General features: G+C 41.8%; 1 protein-coding gene and 1 pseudogene across 1 annotated transcript; one reads left to right on the forward strand and one right to left on the reverse strand.

Moving 5' to 3' along the window:
• Window positions 1-364: 364 nt before the first annotated feature.
• Window positions 365-3,317, reverse strand: LOC117852615 (transmembrane 9 superfamily member 9-like; annotated as a pseudogene).
• A 478-nt stretch (window positions 3,318-3,795) lies between these two features.
• LOC117852614 (transcription initiation factor TFIID subunit 5) lies at window positions 3,796-11,009 on the forward strand. Its single transcript, XM_034734783.2, has 19 exons — window positions 3,796-4,169; window positions 4,994-5,075; window positions 5,473-5,551; window positions 5,649-5,746; window positions 5,872-5,928; window positions 6,213-6,300; window positions 6,407-6,516; window positions 6,662-6,760; window positions 7,017-7,168; window positions 7,793-7,903; window positions 7,980-8,049; window positions 8,128-8,167; window positions 8,465-8,626; window positions 8,727-8,803; window positions 8,914-9,030; window positions 9,220-9,485; window positions 10,373-10,468; window positions 10,563-10,638; window positions 10,737-11,009. The coding sequence occupies exons 1-19, from the start codon at window positions 4,036-4,038 to the stop codon at window positions 10,785-10,787; spliced, it is 1,965 nt and encodes a 654-aa protein (XP_034590674.1). The 5' UTR covers window positions 3,796-4,035; the 3' UTR covers window positions 10,788-11,009.
• Window positions 11,010-15,571: the final 4,562 nt, after the last annotated feature.

A 15,571-nucleotide genomic window follows, 5' to 3' on the forward strand; every position in this document is an offset into this window, starting at 1 on the left:
GACAGGCTGCAAGAGGGTGTGCGCCGAGCTTTTCTGTTTGCAGCAGCAGCCTGAGGGGCTTTCCCACCAGCTCAAACAAATGAAAAGCACGCTGCGAACGGATATGAAATAACCTAGATATAAATTTAAATGCAAGATCATATATACAGCTAACAACATAACTCGATGTTATGAAATTCGGGCAATGCCCTTAGTGTAAAAAAAACATAACTCGATGTTACCAGATTTATGATGAACTTTTAATTCAAACATCATTCTGCCCTACAACTTTTGTCAAAGTAACACACTGTAGATTGCATCAATTATAGCATGAAAAAGGCGACTACAGTGAGATGCTCATCATGGATAGTGAGATTATTCAGCATTTCTGCAACAGAAACATGTAGTTAATCAGTTGATTGAACACAAAGTTGTGGGGTAAGGATGCACGCATGCACCAAGTTACTGACATCAAGCTTTCAGTCTAACTGAATTAATTCGTAAACCTCCTAAAGACCCCTGAATATAAACATGCTACGTTCACATCATATTTCATTTCCCACCTTCAACCTCTAACTTCTCAAGCCGACAGTAAAGTGATGCAATTATAGATTCCTAGTCAATCTTCACTGAAGAGTATATGAGCCTGGTGAACCACAAGCAGGCGTAGAAGCCAATGGTGCCAGTGAGCACGAAGAAGGCGTACGACACGATGAACATGTAGCCGAAAAAGAGCATGCCGGAGACCGCGTTTGTGATCTGCAGCCTGGTGAAGAAATAGAATGCGGCGTACAAGAATAGGTACACTGCAGAGGATCCAGAAGTCAAGTAGGACCTCCACCACCACCGGTAGTCCTCGTTGCACAGCTGAAAATAGCAGAGCACAATGGTGATCTCTGCGCAGGTCACTATAAGGATTACGAAGACGAGGAACACGATCCCAAACATGTAGTAGAACTGGTGCGTCCAGATTGTTGTCAGGATGTAGAAGAGCTCAATGAACACCGCGCCAAAGGGCAGGATGCCTCCGATCGATATCGAGACGGCTGGATTCGTGTACCATGGCTGCTCCGCCGCGGTATCTTGTTTGTCCTCACCGGGTCGTCAATGGCAGGCTTCTTAAACCCGAGGAAGCTGCCGATGAAGATTAGTGGCAAAGAGATTCCAAGCCACAGGAAAACCAGTGCGAACATGGTGGTGACTGGCACAGCCCCGGAGGATTTCTCGACCCAGAGGAGCATGTTCAGGGTAAAGAATATTAGGAACACAGCACCAGGGAACATCAAGGCCGTCTTGATGGCGACCTTCTTCCATTCTGAGCCCCTGAACATCATGTAAAGGCGTCCAGTAGAGTACCCTGCAAACAGGCCCATGAAGACCCAGAGCAGGAGCATGGCTGTCATGAACCCTCCACGGTTTGAAGGCGACAGGAGCCCCAGGATGGCGAGCAGCAAGGTGACAAGCAGCATTCCAAAGAACTGTACACCTGTACCCACGTACACGCACAGCGTGTCAGCATTCACAGGAGGCCTGAACACATCGCCGTGGAGAAGCTTCCACCCAGACTCCTCCTGCGCTTCCTCCTGGTTCTCTAGCTGGTTGTACATGGAAATGTCACGGTACAGAGTCCGGAGCATGATCATGGCAACCATCACAGAGAGGAAGAGGACTGTCATAAGAGTATTCACAATGTAAAACCAATGATCGTCAGGCGTGCTAAGGTAAGTGTCCCAGCGTGATGCCCACTTGATATCACTTTCCTGCATTGAGAAAGCATGTGAACAAAAATGAAAAGGTCAGGAAATCTAAACTTTGCAATGAAAAATCCGACCATAGGACTCCTAGGTCTCAATAACGGGGATGGTTGTATACAATCAACTTGGCAAGTAGAAGAATTGGAACTACCTCAAAGTTAACATCATAGGTGAAAATGATCTCTTTGTTTGCCTCTATTTCTTGAGGCCTATCAGAGCTCATTACTAGAATCCTTGTGTGTGGATTACAGGTTTTAAGGTGTGTCATATTCCCCTTCCAATCACCATCGGGTTTATGCTTAACACTGCAGCATATATATAATAAATGTACAAAGCAAGCATCAAATAAATGTAAAATTACATCATGCATCATCACTCGGGAACTTCACAAAGAAACTCAACACTCTGTCTGCGGGATGAATATCGAACCTGTACGGTTTAACTTCGAAGCCCACAATCCTAGCGAGACCTGTGTGTTCATCCTTGTTATACTTCACCAGAAATGATAAGTGGTTGTGAATGAAATAACTCCAATCCTTTCTCTGCATCAAACACATTCAAATCATAAGACAATTGCCATTGGATGAACAAATCAGTATTCCTGTCTAGCGAGAAGATCATCAACCCACCCCTACAAACCACCCCTTGACACCAACATGCATGCCTTGTAGATATAATGTTGGTGCCTCTTTATCCAATCTCTTAACTGGGATGACCATAGGGAGGTTATCAAGAATCCTGCGAGCAACAAAAGCAAAGGCTCATTCTCTAATCAATTTTTCTGAATATCTATGCAGTCTGCAGTCAGCATCTCACATGTTTACACTGTAGGAGTCGTCGATTTTCTCCTTGAAATCCTTTGCTCCTTCTTGGCTCAGAACAATCTTGCACGCAATCTGACACAGCTTAGGCTCCATCATCTCGAACTGCATCGGAAGCACAACCGAAACATCAGGGAGCTAATTACAGGCAAAAGCAGCTCACAGTAGGTGGATCCGTGTATGGTGTGGAACACTAAAATTCCAGTACTACTGTATCCTGCAGAATTACCACGTAGGGCGAGTTCTCGATTCGGTTGCCACGGAGCACCTCGCCGAGATTCTCGGCGCTGCTGACGATGGTGTCCGGCCTGCAGAAGGGGAGGGAGTAGTACGAGTAGGGCACCTGCGTCTTGATGGAGCTCAGCTGGCTCACCTTCACGGCGAGCAGGTCATTCTGCAACCAGCCATCAGGAACCACACACAGACCCAGCGCGTGAGGAGTAATGACTCGTCATTATCAGGATAGTTTCCTGAGCAAGAGCAATCAAGCCGATCATGAAATGAGTGAGAGAGGGAGAAAGACAAGACCTTGCGGAAGTCGGCGGGGGCGACGCCGGGGAGGTAGAACCCGCGGGCCGCGCCGGCGCATGCGAGGACGAGGAAGAGGAGCGCCGGGTGGGCCATCTCCGTTTGTGGGAGGTGAGGTCAGGAGTGTGCCAGGGGCAGAAGAGATTATGGGGAAGGGGAAGAAGCGGGCGAAGAGTGGAGTCGTCGGCGACGACCGGCCCGGAGGATTACGAAGCGTCAGGTTCGGCGGCGGTGGGCCAGCACGGGAGAGAGAGAGTTTTGACTTGTGTCGCTTGCTTGGCATCGGCAGACGCAGCTCGTGATGACGCAAACGCAAGACTCGAACCTTTTGACTTTGACTTTGACTTCGGAGTGTCACTAAAAGGTCACTTGCTCGGTTATCCTCTGAATCAGATGCTACTGCAAGTCTGCAAGGTTACTAGATGCTCTCAGTTTTTCCTCCTCACCCCACGAGGAGGCGAATTTAACAATCGATTTTCTCAGAGAAAAAAAAACAGCTAAGATCGATTTATACTGCTACGATGAGATTAGTACTGAACTGAATGCAACCTGTCATCGCCATGTCAGTCTGATGTCGTTGCTGGACTGAAACCACCGCTAGAACAGTTTTCCAATGGGTCCTCCCTTCTAGCGGACACGGCCCAGTTAGGCCCAATAGCTCGACCGCTCGACGCGTCGACCGCCGCATCGGCCCATCCCGGCACGAGTCGCGCGCCGCCGCATCCGCTTGTCGCGCCGTCGTCGACCTACCTGCTCGGCCGCGCCGCTCGCTGCCCAGGTCCGCTCGCCACGACCTCGGCCGCCACGCACTCGCCGTCGCCGCGGCCTTGCTCCTGCGCCTCCTCGCGGGCCAGCCGCTCTCGGCCCGCTACCAGGCGCGCGCTTGGGGGGATCCGGCCCCTAAACCCTAGAGCTCGCCGGCTCGGCTCGCTCCCCCCGCGCTGGCAGCGGCAATGGAGGACGAGGAGATGGAGAAGAAGGTGCAGCAGTACCTGCAGCGCAAGGGGTTCCGCCTCACCGAGCTCGCGCTGCAGGAGGAGCGCAACCGCCTCTCCACCTCAGTCATCTCCGACGTTGCGCTTGAGAGGTAGGTTCGCCTGCTTCCCAAGCTAGCTAGGTGGGGTCCTAGGACGTCTCCGCCAGTGGCGGTAGCTTCCGTTACGATGAAATTGAAAGCTACTGGACTTGTGTAATTTGTTCGAATGAATTCGAGTTGGTGCTTTTTTTTTCTGGGCGCTCGGAGTGTATAACCTCGGTGCCCTCGCTCGGCTGTTGATTTGGCTAGTTTGCTTGCCTGGATGTGAACTGTTGCCTAGTGCTCTCGTCTGAATTGGAAATTAGCTTAGAGAGTCTAGTTGGAGGAATTGGCACTAACGTTATGGGAGTTAAGGGGTGTAAAATTGCGGTAACTCAGTTTTCCATGAAGGTCCAATGTTTTCAAGTGCCTGCCACCTGCAGATGGCATTCCATAGATTTTGCTATGCACTTAGATATATGCTATGTCTAGCAAAAGTTATGAATCTAGAAAAGTGAAAATGACCTATCATTTGGGACGGAGGGAGTAGATCTTTGGACAGGAAGGGAAGGGAATCAAGGGATATGTAAGTAACAGAAAATTCAATGTTCAAATCTCTGCCGGAATTTTTTGTAACATCCAGTTGATAAAGGCTGCTGTCTGTAGCTATGTGGAAAACTGCATTTTCTGGACTGCTTGCATGTGATAATTTGCAAAGCAGTCTGTTTATTGGTTCAATGGTGCTTGATCGATATTACAATAATCAGTTGTTTTGTCGCTATCTGCCCACAAATATTTTTCTAGTCCATTAGCATACACAGATTCTGAAGGGCTTCTATTTTCTCTTATGATCTTACCATTACCATTTTTCGGTTGCTTATGTTCTTCAATTACAGGTCGGACAATGATCCGGCAAGATACCATGATGGGTATAGTAAACTAAGAACATGGGCATATAGTTCTCTTGATCAATACAAGGTGCGTTGCTTGTAGATAATTTGTACTTCACATGCACATCTCCAATAAATGTGATTGCTTTTGATACCTTGTGTCCAAATTGTTCATTTGTTTCTGTTAGCTCCAAGTAGCACTTTTATTTGAATCCTCTTTGTGTTCTCAGTCACGAATTTACACTTTTGGCCTCCTTTTATGAACCACAAATCTGTTCATCTGAGCGTGGTTTTGCACTTGACTACTTATGCAATTCTAGTTTGTCGAAAGGGTATTTGCTTGTGGTGCACAAACCACTTATGATCATATTTTCCTTTCTTTTTCTTATGGTGCACCTTCCTGTTATTAAATCTGGCAGTACAATTCATGTTTCTTAATTCTGGCAATACAATAAATGTTTCTTAATTCTGATCTTTTTGTGTAGCACGAATTACTTCGTGTCCTTTACCCAGTTTTTATCCATTGCTTCATGGATCTAGTGGCAGAGGGACATATGCAAGAAGGTATTTCTCGTTGTTGGGCATAATTGTATAGACTTCTGCTGTTTTTTGTTTTTAGCCTTAGTTTATTGAGGCATTTCTTTCTTTTCCTATCCTGTAGCTCGGTCATTTTTCCATACATTTCGAGAAGATCATGAAGTGATGCATTCAAGGGATCTTCAGAAGCTGGAAGGTGTCCTCTCTCCTTCACATTTGGAGGTTATTTAACTATTCCCCACATTGTGCCAATACCATTTGAAATGAACACTTGTTTTATATGATTGATTTTACCTTCTTAAGATTCCAGAACTGTGCATTTACCTTCTGCATGTCATAATTTTCAGGAAATGGAACTGGCCCGATCTTTAAGGCAAAATAAATTTAAAATTAAAATGTGCGAGGTAACTACACTACTAATTCCTTCTCATCTCTAGCCTATTGTTTTGAATTATGCTTTTTAATTCATCCATGCTCTTTTACTAGAATTGATCCCTTTTATGGAGATAAAATACTGCACATCATAGTAAAAATGACGTACTTTATTGTGTTGCCGCACGCCATTATTCTACCTTTCCCCCTGCATTCCTTGATAGCTATAGTAATATGATTTATTGGAAGCTTCATATGTTCCTATTTAAAAAGCAGCTGCTCCAACTAAAAGTTTGACCATATTTTCCTATTGCAGTATTCATATGAATTGCTTCTCCAGTATCTCCAGAAAACACAAGCTTTTGTGGTGCTGGGAGTAATCAATCAGCACATAACTTTTGAAGGTATGGTTCCATGATCTGCTGAATTGAGTACTTCTGGTATGCATTGTACTTGTGCATTTTCACTTCTTACAGTCTTCTCTACCACTTCTATTTGTACAATTGGCAGTATCTCCTGGGCAGCCCTCATTAATCTCTGATGATGCGGATGTTGTTGCTCTGATTGGGACAAGTAAGGACTTGGCAAAACAGATAAATCAGAAGGAAGTACATTGGGGGGTATGTTACGCATCAGTTGGATTTTTTTCCACTTAAGTTATATCGAATAGTCAATATTGCAGATTAAACAGTTTGTATTTGAGTTGTCTCCAGTGAAGTTAATATATTCTGCTCTATATGCTCTCATGCACTTCTTGTTTCCCAGTTGCTTGAAGATTCCGTTGAAGAGCGAATGGAGAAGGCGCTAGCAGAATCTGATAAAATTGAAGCTGAAAGCAAGGATGCTGAAGCAGAAGATAATAAGGCAAGGGATCAGAATCTTCTTACATTATGTGTTCTATATACTGTTGGGCTGTTGAAATATCAACCTTATATTGAGAATGTGCCTCCCACTTCACTATCTGTAGGTTGTAGCTGATAACAAATGCTCATTGCTTGGTTCCAGTTGCACTGGGCATACCAGTGTTCCTGGTCATAAGAATTTTGGTGTCTTAGCAGTGTATTCCTGTGTATACATGTATTCATGGTCATAAGATTTTTGTCATTATATTTTGCCACAGAAAAGAAACGCAGAAGGTGGAAAGCAAGGTGCTTCTAATAAGAAGACCAAAAAGGATAAGCTTGTAGGTGCAACTGGAAAAAATGTCAGAACTGAAACAAGCATGGTTTCTGTGGCACCTCGAGTGAAGCCGGAGCTAACTCTTCCAACGACGTATGTTTCTAATTCCTTTGTGGCTATAACTATGGAAAACTGTCCTCCAATTTTTCATGTATGGTCTTTATTTTGTCTAATATTTCAAAATCCTAAATAACACCTCAACCTTAGGCCTTCGTTTAAGAATGCTATTCGTGTAACTGAAAAGTTAGGTCAAGGTCTGACATGTGAATGACATCTACTTGCTAGAACTTTTGATTCTGTGACCACGACACTTTTATTTTCAGGGACAAGCCAGTAGGGGGGGCTGGCAGGGGCCATGGCCCCCCTCATGGCCCAATTTTTTTCCTACTAAATCTCTAGTATATCTTATAGTATTTAGCTCATCTTATGAAGAAAAACATATGAATTAGTGTAGTTGGCCCCCCCCCCAATCTTGTGATCCTGGGCTTTGTCACTGCTTATTTTGGAATACAAACTGAAATTGAAGAGGGTTTTTTAGGACACAAAAAACATTAGGCCCTGATAGATTCAAAATAATCTTAACTCTTTTGTGCGCTATTCTTATTGCTTGATAGTTTGGAGGTTGTTGCTGGTTTACTTTGTGTTCATACCTTTATCTGTCAAAGTAATCAACCTTGAGATATGCGCGTATGGAAAATCTTTATGTATTTGTTTCAGGCCTATTGAAGTTGAACAATCAATTCTTGAGGACCTGAGGAACCGTGCACAATTGAATAGTATGGCATTGCCCTCTGTTAGCTTCTACACATTCCTTAATACACATAATGGGTAAATATAACTGTTATTTGATATTTAGAACTTCTCTGTTAATACTTTGGGTTGAGTATCATCCTGTGGAACACAGATTGAACTGCTCATCGATATCACACGATGGATCTTTGGTTGTGGGTGGATTTTCTGATTCGTCAGTAAAGGTCAGTCCGTTCAGGTCAAATGTTCTTTTTCATGCTATTTATATTCGTAGCTGGTAAAATTTCCTTGCCTTTCACCAGGTCTGGGATATGTCAAAGATTGGTCAATCAGGAAAAACATGTAAGTTCGACACCTTTTGTTCCTGACCAATTCTTTCACTCTCTCTTCGTACTCTCAGTGTTGCTATGCTAAAATACATGCATAATTTTGCATCTAATTTAGGCCAAGGTCATGTTGATGTTTTGTTTTGAATATTTTAATCAGTTTAAGTTACAAACACTAAGCACTACAACTACTGCTTTATACAGTTTTTCAATATTCTTCTGCGAAAGTCTGACTTCAGAATAATTCTGCCATTCAAATATTTCCAGTTATATTCTGATGGAGTTTGCTAATTTGGCAAACTTTAATTTTCAGCTAGTTCACAGGGGGAGACTGGATCTCAGGGTGTTCGCGTATCAACAGTAGATGAGGGAAAAAGACCCTATACACTATTCCAAGGTCATTCTGGACCAGTTTATTCCGCGGCCTTTAGCCCATTTGGGGATTTTCTCCTATCATCATCTTCAGACTCGACAAGTAAGATACCTAGACATAGTGCTTGTACGTTTTGTAGGAAATCCTTTCCCTAATTATCTTCTAAATTTAGCACTATATCCTTACTCTTTATTTGTTACAGTTAGACTGTGGAGCACCAAGCTGAACGCCAATCTTGTCTGTTACAAAGGACACAACTACCCTGTTTGGGATGTCCAAGTATGTGAATAACTATTTAAGATGTTGATCTTGCATTTGTAAACATTTTAATAATATAATTATGCACCGTACTATTTGTTGATACCTTCTTTTGTTTACTTTTATGACAGTTTAGTCCAGTTGGCCATTACTTTGCTAGTGCTTCGCATGACAGGACTGCTAGAATCTGGTCGATGGATAAAATTCAACCTTTGCGAATAATGGCTGGGCATCTTTCCGATGTTGATGTAAGTGAACTTCTGGTCCTATAACTTCGTATCATTCGAAAAGTTATGGTTTGGTTAGATGGAATTGTTGGTGTTTTTAATCCTTTTGTGTTTAGTACCCACTTGTTTTTTCCAATGTCCTGTATTGATGCCAGCATGATTTGACGGATCTTTTTTTTTTCTTTTGCCTGCAAATTGTTTGCTTAACAGTGTGTCCAGTGGCATGTAAACTGTAACTACATTGCCACCGGCTCTAGCGACAAAACCGTAAGACTATGGGATGTACAGACAGGTGAATGTATACGGATGTTTATTGGTCATAGGAGTATGGTTTTATCACTGGCAATGTCACCCGATGGACGATACATGGCCTCTGGAGACGAAGATGGAACCATCATGATGTGGGATCTCTCAACTGGTCGCTGTGTTTCACCATTGCTAGGACACGGTTCTTGTGTGTGGACACTTGCTTTCAGGTAATCATTAGTGTAACTTTTCTAGGTTATAGCAGCACCCCAAGTCTATTTTGATCTGATAATTGTAAAAAAAAAGGTTATAGAAACTTGCGCAAAGAGTAAGGGTTCATTGTAGTTAAAAGCATCACTTGGTAAGCTGGCCAGTCCTGCGGCAAGCATAGCTGGTTCATGAAACAGTTTTAACTCAAGTTATAATTATCAGTAGTGCTATAGCAAGAAATTAGTTTGCTAATCACTTACTTAGCCCTTGTGTAATTTAAAGGTCATGCAATTCATGTCTTCAAATTACTGGTGTTGGTCTCACAGATTTTGATGTTGTTTAGACTCAGAATACATGAGTCATGGCATCAGCTAAATGGCGCTGCTCTGTTTGCTTCTTGCCTTAGACTTTTAGCTGATCAAATATGATACTTGTCCTATGAGCTCTTTAGTCTTTAAACAACATATTTCCTCCCTGATTGCAGTCCTATTTGAATGTCATTGGCTAAACATAGGGTCCAGACTTCAAAATGTAGTATTATTTTGGTTTTAGCTCTCGTTGCCTTTTGGATGTACACTAGAGATCCCTTGCTCTAGCAGCAACATACCTTTTGTGGAGAACCTTAGCAAATGGCAATGCAGTCATTGATTTATCCCAATGCATTCCAATGGGATATGTAATGTGTTAAGATTAAACACTGCTGTAGGTTATCCCTTTTATTTTTGAATCGCTTTCCACTTTATTTAAGTTGCAACACAAGGTCTAAATTGTACATTGTTTCTTTCATTGATAGTTCATGATGTTCTGAGATATGCCATGTAGGACTGCCGTTGGTTGATTTTCTAAGCGTTAATTATACGATGCAGTAAAGTATGCGCATAGTTAATATATCATGTTATTGTCTTAGCTGTGAGGGGGCAATGCTTGCATCTGGATCAGCTGACTGTACTGTAAAACTCTGGGATGTCGCTTCCAGCACAAAGGCCCTGAAGACGGAGGACACGTAAGTTGATTTACATATAAACATGATCATCAATTCAGCATATACTCCATTCTCTTACTTGGACGTCAAAACAACCTTGTCTTTTCTGAAACAGCAAAGGTGGTTCAGCTAACCGACTGAGGCTTCTTAAAGCTCTCCCTACGAAATCTACTCCTGTTTATAGCCTGCGGGTGAGAAGTTTTCCACTCGTTTCAGCACTGTTAAATTCAACTTATGTTTTCTATGATGCAGTGTAACTGAAGAATGAACTGATTTCTGGTTATTGCAGTTCTCTCGAAGGAATCTTCTGTTTGCATCCGGTGCGCTCTCGCTTAGCTAGTCGTAAGCTATATATTTTCTAGAAGACAACTGGAATTGTTTCTGTTGTGGCATCAAGTAGTAAGCTGACATTTTGTGTACTTGACTGTGGATCTTATTATAGAGTTAACATTTTTATAAGGGATCTGTGACCAGAAAGCACTGCAGATACTTCATAGCGCGAGTGTAATATTGTAACATTATTAGGTAATTACATTACATCGTGTAAAATTATTATTTTGTAGGTAGTGAGTCAAACCTGATGAAAACGTATCAGGGGTGTATGGATGCACCCCACTAAAGTTTAGCACATGTTATATCGGATGTTTGGATGCTAATTAGGAGTATTAAATATAAGCTAATTATAAAACTAATTGCACAGATGGAGTCTAATTCGCGAGATGAATCTATTAAACCTAATTAGTCCATGATTTGACAATGTGGTGCTACCGTAACCATTTGCTAATGACGGATTAATTAGTCTTAATAGATTCGTCTCGCGAATTAGCACAGGTTCTGCAATTAGTTTTATAATTAGCTCATGTTTAGTCCTCCTAATTAGCATCCGAATATCCGATGTAACACTGCTAAAGTTTAGCACCTAGTATTCAAACACCCCCTAGAATCTGGTGGCCCAAATAGTGTTTCTGTGGGAAGCACTGTATTCGTAGCATCCTGCATCCTAAGATGGGAGACTTCATGGTTGACACTTTCTTTTCCAGGTAAAATTTATGCGTCTCGCACTAGGGCCTAAGCCTAGGGCATGAAAGTGAAGCGTCAGATTTGCAATGAACATGTTGGTTTTGTGGCATCATGCCTGATTAACGACAGAATCCAACCTGATGTGATATTTTCGTCACTGTTTGAGGTGTACCATTCATCTACAACCAGTCTTTTTCAACGACACGTAGGACCGAGCCCCACATGTCATGGTATACAGTAGACTATTTAATCATTCGATCGATTGGTTGGTGGTGAAGATCGTTTCCCTGTCCTGCGCCGGTGGTCCAGGCGATTCTGGCTAGGCTTGTTGACGTCAGAAACGCTGTTCACATGGCCAATTGGTGGGGCGTCGTCCTCATGTTTCCATCTGTTCCGGAGTCCGGACACCGTCTGGGTAGGCCCTACCATTTCCTCAACCCTGTCTTACAAATGGAAACTCCAGTATTGTTAAAAAGGAGCTGTCATCTTTTCCAACATCAGATCAATTGAAGGAGAAGGCTCAAGGCATCGAACATTCAACAAGTTAGGAACCACTTTGGATGACCTCATTGTGGTGATCTTTCTCTTAATTTGTATTCCCATCTTCCTTTAAGATGAGATATGCTCCCATCTTTCCATGAGCAAGAAACATCACGCGACGTCAGTGTAGATGCTACATCGTCGTCGTCGCGACATCTATTCGTTCATTTTTTAGGTCCATTTCAGGACCACATCATCTTTCTCGTGTCTATGTTTATATTCATTAGCAGACTCGTGACGATAACCTTATACTGAGGAAGGAATTAGGCGCGCCGTCTTCTGCTGTTCAGGAAAAGGGACACACAGAGCCATTGCATTGGCAATCTGTGGACAGGCCGACAGGGATAGGTCAACAGACCATACTTGACTAGGGCACATTATCTACCTCCAGGGCCCATGAGTTCAATGGCGAAACATGACATGATTGCAGAGTAGGAGCATCTGCGCATGCATCCATGAAGTGGCTTCAGATGAATTGGACAAAAGGTGTGCTGTCCTGGTTGCACATGTGTAGAAGCGAATCACTGGGAGAGTTTTGAGGAGACAAGATTGTTAAGCTAACTTAACTAACTGGTATGACCAGGAGAGCAAACTAATTGCGATTAGACGGGTCGGTCACCGCATCTCAGTTGCACGTCACAGCCATGAGCATTGTGAATTATTGCTCCAATAAAATGATTGGAGTGTCACTGCGGACCAGCATTAGGCACTCAGCATTAGGCCTCGTGTTTACTGGCCAAACCATAAAAACACTGCTCCGGAGCAGTCGTTTCAATTCCTTGAGCATGTAGCATTAAGGGGATGTTTGGATCATGGACTAATTTTTAGTTTGGGTCACATCGGATGTTTGTAAACGTGAACTAATTATAAAACTAATTGCATAAGTCGTGACTAATTCGCGAGACAAATCTATTAAGCCTAATTAATCTATGATTTGACCATGTGATGCTACAGTAAATTTACTGTAGCATCACATGGTCAAATCATAGACTAATTAGGCTTAATAGATTCGTCTTACGAATTAACCTTCATTTATGCAATTGGTTTTTTAATTAACCTATATTTGATATTAGAGTATCTAAACATTGGACGTGACAGTTATTGAACTTTAATCTCCGAACCTAAATCGAGTCCAGTAATTTCTCTCAGTCCTAGGGTTGCTGCTCATGGACAAGACATGGTGGTCGAGTACAAGGTCACTTGGTGAGCTTGTCTTTTCGACGCACCTAGTTCCTGTTGCTCGTGCAGTTGCAGAAGCAAGCAAATGCCACTGTGAACTGTTCAGAACGAGGCAAAGCCCCTGCCTGCCACTTCCGTTTCCTGCGGCTGCTCGCTTTGCCAGTGCGCGCTGCACCTGCATCCGCGCCATGCATGTCGCCTTTTGCGTTTGACCTTCATAAACAAATCAAGTAATAGGAGTATATATTGTTGAAAGCTGAAACCAAGTTTTAAATCTCCCTCTATAACTGCTGCTATGGTCCGCTACAACTGCTGCGACAAAAAATCTTGTAATCCATGACGAATTTTTCATTTTTCATGACATTTTCAGATAACGTTAGTGATGGCACTCCATCTATGATGATCAGCCAGTTTTCGTCATAGATTCGCAATTGTGAATATGAAGTCCAAAATACAGGGACGTTTTATCAATTTCATCACAATTCGACCCACAACACTATGATATTTCAGCAAATTTGTCACAGACAATAAATTAGAAATCTTCATGTTTAGTAGGGGAAAATAGAAAAATCAGAAAAAAAAATATGGAAAAAAATCGGGGAAAAAAGAAAAAAAGTTGCGGAGACCAAGAATCAAACCTAGAACCTCCCTAATACAAAGCATCGCATTTACCCATTAAACTACTTGTAGCACTCCTTACAACCGAGCTATGCCCCCATTTGTGATTTTATTCAGTATTTAGTTTATTTATAAACATATGCGCTCATGCGTTGCTGCACGACCTATAACCATAGTAAAGCACTTCTTACCACCGAGCTACGCCTCCGTTTGTAATTTTATTCAGTGTTTAATTTATTTATACACATATGCGCTCGTGCGTTGCTGCATAACCAATTCAGAAAAAAGTGTGGAGCACACGGAGCTCGAACCAGGGTTGCAGGTTTTGCTAACGCAACAAACTTTACCACTTCAACAGGCACCCTGCAGTGATAATAATTGGTAAGAAAACCTTTTGTATGTGTTGGTTCGTACGGTGGCCCAATAATGAAGAACAGAGGTATTGTTCATCTTTCCCTTTTTAATTTGGAATTAAAACTTCTAATTGGTATTTCTTCCTCATAAGAACTCCAAATTTGATAATTCTTTTTCCTGAATTTTTCTAAAATCACGAAATTTCATTTAATGGCACTTGTTTGTATTCTAATTGCCATTTCTTGGATCATTTTCATATGTCTTATTTTCTTCCACCTAAATAGAGAATAAAAAAACATGTTTTTTCATAACAATTGCAAATGTAACTTAATATTTTCTAATATTATGTTCAAAAAATGGTTGTGTCAAAATTTGAGATGCGTACGAGTTTAAAAATATTACGAGGTATTCAAATCTCAAAGTTTGACTTGAGTTATAAGAAACTATGTGAGAGATGTATCCATTTGTGAACAATGTATAGTCTTATTTTATTAAAGTCATTCAAATTTTTTATAGCAAGCTTATGGACCAAAAATATGCTATCACGTAAATTTGTAGAATTTTTTGACCAAATTTAGATATTATTATAATTATTATGTGGTAATTTGGAGATAGAAGTTTGAATTGTCTCTATAAGATAATTTAATTGTTCATCTATCTTTAGGACATGAGCTATAATGGAACATAGGAGCATAAACAAAGTTTTTGTGCAATTTTTCAAATCTTATTGGTGTTATACACAGTTCAACTTGGAATTATCGAAAACGTAGAAAATCATTTTAATGATAGAAAATACTAAATCTATTAAAAAATTCTTGAAACTCCTACATGACAACTTAAATGTTGTCTACTATATTTAAAATATATTAGTGTATGTAAGATAATTTATTTGCAAGTTACTTTAGAAGGATGCTGTAAAATGGAAAAAGAAAACGAAAAACATTAAACAGTGAAGTATGTTGACACAAGTTTGACTTCGGCCCGTTTAACTAATTCGGCCCAGAAATACACATCTCCTATTGCCATTAGACCAAAGTTGTATGGCTGAGATAACTCAGCCCAGAAATACACATCTCCTATTGTCATTAGACCAAAGTTGTATGGCTGAGATGATCCGGTCTTTGAATAAATACACCATATGTCATCCATACATTTATGACCCCACCAGATGGTTTGGACAGTTCTAAATATGAGGGTGTACACCGAGACGTATCAGACATGGAAACTACGGTGCAGGACAACGTGGTCTACGTGGAGGACAAGAACTAGTCTAGGAATAGGAAACTACTCATAGCAATCGGAGTAGGACTCTTTAGTCGAATTCAACTAGTATTCTTGTAAACAACCGACCTGTAACCCTACCCCCGGCAGTATAAGGCGAGGCAGGGATCCCCTCCAAATAAGTTCAATCAA

Source organism: Setaria viridis, chromosome 4 (assembly GCF_005286985.2).
Source record: "Setaria viridis chromosome 4, Setaria_viridis_v4.0, whole genome shotgun sequence".
NCBI classification, from domain to species: domain Eukaryota; kingdom Viridiplantae; phylum Streptophyta; class Magnoliopsida; order Poales; family Poaceae; genus Setaria; species Setaria viridis.

Coding starts and splice junctions, on each gene's coding strand:
- LOC117852614 (XM_034734783.2), top strand. CDS start 4,036: ATGGAGGACGAGGAGATGGAGAAGAAGGTGCAGCAGTACCTGCAGCGC. Junction 7,169..7,792: donor GAGCTAACTCTTCCAACGAC/GTATGTTTCTAA, acceptor TATTTGTTTCAG/GCCTATTGAAGTTGAACAAT. Junction 9,486..10,372: donor GTGTGGACACTTGCTTTCAG/GTAATCATTAGT, acceptor TTATTGTCTTAG/CTGTGAGGGGGCAATGCTTG.